The sequence below is a fragment of the Phanerochaete carnosa genome (assembly GCF_000300595.1).
Source record: "Phanerochaete carnosa HHB-10118-sp unplaced genomic scaffold PHACAscaffold_128, whole genome shotgun sequence".
NCBI lineage: Eukaryota > Fungi > Basidiomycota > Agaricomycetes > Polyporales > Phanerochaetaceae > Phanerochaete > Phanerochaete carnosa.
Window position 1 is genome coordinate 3,208 of NW_006767755.1, and position 4,107 is coordinate 7,314.

The 4,107-nt window shown below is 55.2% G+C and overlaps 2 protein-coding genes across 2 annotated transcripts in view; both read left to right on the top strand.

The window, feature by feature from the left end:
- PHACADRAFT_265916 (uncharacterized protein) overlaps positions 1-1,175 on the top strand; it is a 1,849-nt gene extending 674 nt beyond the window's left edge. The window contains exons 2-4 of the mRNA XM_007402381.1: positions 368-651; positions 707-924; positions 981-1,175. Of these exons, the coding sequence (XP_007402443.1) occupies positions 369-651; positions 707-924; positions 981-1,001 (522 nt within the window). The 5' untranslated portion in view covers position 368 and the 3' untranslated portion in view covers positions 1,002-1,175. The remainder of the gene's footprint in view (positions 1-367; positions 652-706; positions 925-980) is intronic.
- Positions 1,176-3,115: 1,940 nt separating this feature from the next.
- On the top strand, positions 3,116-4,107 carry PHACADRAFT_265918 (uncharacterized protein; the record flags this gene model as incomplete). Its single annotated transcript, XM_007402382.1, has 1 exon — positions 3,116-4,107. A coding segment is annotated over exon 1 (706 nt), but the record flags the coding sequence as incomplete, so codon positions are not given.

A 4,107-nucleotide genomic window follows, 5' to 3' on the forward strand; every position in this document is an offset into this window, starting at 1 on the left:
CAGGACAGGACTAAAGAGTGTGGGCGAGAGCGTGCGTGCAGGCAGAAGAGGGGAAGGTGAGCGTATGGAAGCAAGGTGTGTAATATAAGGTCAAGGGTTTAAAGGTTGCCCTTCAAAATGAAATGATGGACTTACGCCCCGCCAATTGAGCAGGGATCTTCGGGGATCCGGTGTGCGCTCGCTTGCGGTTGGGCGCCAACGATGTTCAGCCTCGTGTTTTTCCACGTGATCTTAGCTTCACAGGTTCACAGCTCCATTGACATAAAAGGCAGCTGTCGTTTATCAGAAATGCCGCCTGGGAGGCTGGGACCTTGACTGGGACAAGCGCAGGTTGAGCGTAGGAAGATTGCAGACTATATACATAATCCATGGCCGCGTACTCTGCCTCCTTACCTCCAGCCATGACACTCTCACGATCCCAGCTCCTCGCCTCTGCGCAGGCTCTATGCAACGATATCGCACGAAAAGCTGCCTTGCCAGATCTCTTCTCGCATTTCTCGACGAAGCACGAGAACACCGCGTACGAGCATGGCGAGCCCTTCTTGGCCCCGTTTTTAGGACGAGCATTCAAGGGCAGGAGCGGCCCCGGCTCGTTGGAAGCGTATTTCATACTTCTGGTAACGCATCTCTCTTACGAGGACATGAGCTTCGGTAAGATAAGTTTCGCGCCACTACCATGGCTCCGATCTGAGACACCCGCATGCAGGCGAGTGGATTGTCGATACAGAGGCGAAGAAAGTATCTTGCGTGGGCTCGGCCAAGTTCACATGGATCGAGGGGGCCGGCAAAGGCAACTCGTGGAATGAGAAATTTGTCTACAACCTTGACTTCGACGACGAAGGCAAAATGATAGGCTACCAAATCTGGTCCGACTCTGGGGCAGCTTATCTTGCTTGGAAAGGCGAGTTGAACTCGTTGCGCGAGGTATGGATTAGCATTTCCCTTAAACGACTCCTGATCCTCAATCGTCAACGCTGCAGAAATTTGGGACGGACGCTTGAAGGACAGACATCGATGAGCTCACCCTCGGGGATTGTACGATAAACCAGCACACTCAGCCTGTATAGGATTACATTCGGAAAGAACAGCTCGTGTACCGTCTCACGCTGTCTTAGGACACCGGAGCCGCTAAAACTCTTAAATGCCTTTGATGATGGCATGCTGTGGAGGTGGGACAAACGTGGAGCAAGCGACGCAACAATGCCGGCATTGCAACGCAATCGATTGAATTGAACGCCACACTATCGTTGCTTACTTCTTCCGGCTGCCGTAGTCGACGCGAGGCGGTCGGGCGTCTCATACCAGACTCTGCGGGAGTGTCGTCCCACGAGAAAGCAGAAGGATGGAGGTGTGACATGCTAGGAAGTTGGAGATATCATGGTGTACTGAAGGATCCCAGCCGTCCGAATACTGAGCCTGAGTGACGGACACCCCGGCAGACACTGAGACCGTCTGCGGTTTGCAGCCATAGTCGGACCACGTTGGTAGCAAGTCATGTACGAAGTCTTGGCAGTGTACGATACTAGGCGGCAAAAGAACTGGAGCACCCTCTGGTTTACGACAGACCTCTCTGTGTCCTCTCTGGCGGCGACCATGGCCAGCAACCGGTCTCTGCGAATGCAAACACGTTGAAGAAGCGGGTCGCCGCAGTGATCTACGTAGTCGACATATAGGCTCTTTCACGCCGATTTTTGGCGCTAGCTCATGTCGCACACTTTATCTATCGAAGCTAAGATGCGCGTGACCCCCGCTGGCTTATAGCCGTGGCCGCTCGTCTACTTACGTCGTCGGGTCGGGTGATGAAAACACAGCGCTCGCAATCCGTTTGGCGGGTAGATAAAGGTAAATAATCACACTATAGTGCGACATGTCTTAGATACGAATGAAAGGAGGGGCAAACGTGCGTAAATAACGCGCGGACGAGGCGCCGGTATCCCGGTCTCAGCTCGAAAAGCGGGTAAGGATTCCGACAAAACACAGCAGTCCGAGATTCACAACACATCATCCTGAATAGATTCTATCAGTTGTGTATCATCCTAGGCTGTGTAATGCTTGTAGGACATTCATAACGCAAATACCAATAAGCTGTGTGCAGGGAAGGCCCACGGCGATCACAGATCGTTCGATGCGTCCATCCCTCCGCTCTCGTTATCGGTGATAAAGTAAACTTGGAAGCTACAAAGACTACACATTCTTCTATTCAGAGCAGTCTCTCGCTGTGGACGGTGAACCGTGTGCCACAGCCTTCACAGCGCACTTTGGCGGTACCACTGACGCCAACGCCACAAAACTACCGGCCGTCTCATCGAGGCCGGAGCTATGCCTGCTCCCTCTCAATTACCCTTCCACAGCCAACCTCTTACGTTTCACAACCGTGAGAATCGTTTAACAAGTGATCCCGAGGCACCAAATCTGAGTCTCCCGGCGCTCTCGCCGGCTTAACCGACCAGCGGCTATCGTCCCGCCGAAGCTAGCACGGCGGTGGCGGCTGTGAACAAAAGAGAGACCATAAACGCACTCGTGCCAAAATCACGGGCTATCTGCGCAGTCGGAAAATAAGGGGAAGCAAATGTTTTCAGTGAAAACACGATCATCAGAAACACATCAGCTCGCGGAGAAGGACGTACCCGCAATAGTCACCTGGTTTAAAAGGCTGTTGGGGCGCCTACCTCCAGTTGACTTTAGACCACCATGATCCCCCCTCCCCCAGGACTCGCGACGGCGTTCCACACTCCAGCAAGCACGATGTTGGCTGCCTCAGCTGAGCTATCAACGTGCACCAATAGCGCGTCCAGCTACGACGAGTCTGAACACGAGCAGTACCGTTCCGGTCAATATGACTGCAAGTCATCTTGTACAGCCGTCTCCGTTCCAGAAAAACGAAAACAACTGTACAAGAAAACCTCAGGTATCGACAACTATTTAAAGGGAGATGGTAAGTTTATCAGCGCCACTGTCGCGTCCGCCACTGACATAACACCCGCCGCCACAACAGAGCCGCTCACCTTCCCAACGCCGAAATCGCTACCACCACCAACCTCGTCCTCGCTCTCGTTCCAGCCTGCGCCCCTGCGTCCGCGCGGTCATCACTGCCCTCCGTCAGCACCCATCCGACGCACAAGCGCCCATGTTCTGTCGCCCGCATCGAGCGTTATTAGCACGCCACCGCTCTCTCCAACGAGCTCAATGAGCAGCCAATTCTCGGCAAACACCACCCTTTCATCCAACGATCATGGCCACCACAATCGCGCATGGGAAATTGGCTCTGAGCACTTCCCGTCAACGCCACCAGGTTCGCCGACCAGGTCGAAGCCGATGAAGCTCCAGATGCTCGCGGCCGACGAAGACAAGGAGGACGAGGTGACAATGTTGGACTTCGGCTCGCTGGCGCCCATGTGTCTTGGAGTTGGCGAGCAAGTGAGCAATGTCCACGTCCACACCGAGGAGATGCCTCGCGCCCGCGAGGCGCTCCCTAAGCCGGCTAGCTCCTCTCCTTCTCCACCAACACTGGCGTCGAGCACGCGGCGACAGATTCACGAGGAGTTTATTGCGCTACTTGCGTCCGAGGATAGGAGCCGCTACGGCCGCACCCAGCAAGTTAATTCGAAGCCTCGTACGCCGCTCGCCCCGCCTGCCGAACGTTCAAGACCGGCGAAACTCGATGCGTTGGCCGTATACGAGGCTAAGATGGACGTGGAGGACAAGGCGTTCCCGCCGATGCGCACAGAACCCGAACCAAAGGAGAAGGCCATCGAGGTTTCAGTCCGCGAAGTCCCGTACCATAGTGGGTCGATGAAAGGCGTTTTCGCTTCGAGTGACGAGCCCCGCTATGTGTTCCCCCGCGTCCGCGACACGTACAACCAGGCCCCAAGCTCGTACACAAGCTTGCTCAGCGAACTGGACGACTACCTATTGAGCCTGTCCCCTGCCGCAAGCGACCTTCGCACAGCAAGCGTGTACGGCCACCGATCCCCGACGCACGTTGCAGCTCGAGAGTGGAAGACCGTCGAGGAGTACGCCGCCTTCGTCCAGAACATTCTCGCAGACTCGAAGACCCGTTATCGTTCCCTAAGCGAGCAAGAGGATCCTCGAACGCAGTGCGACACC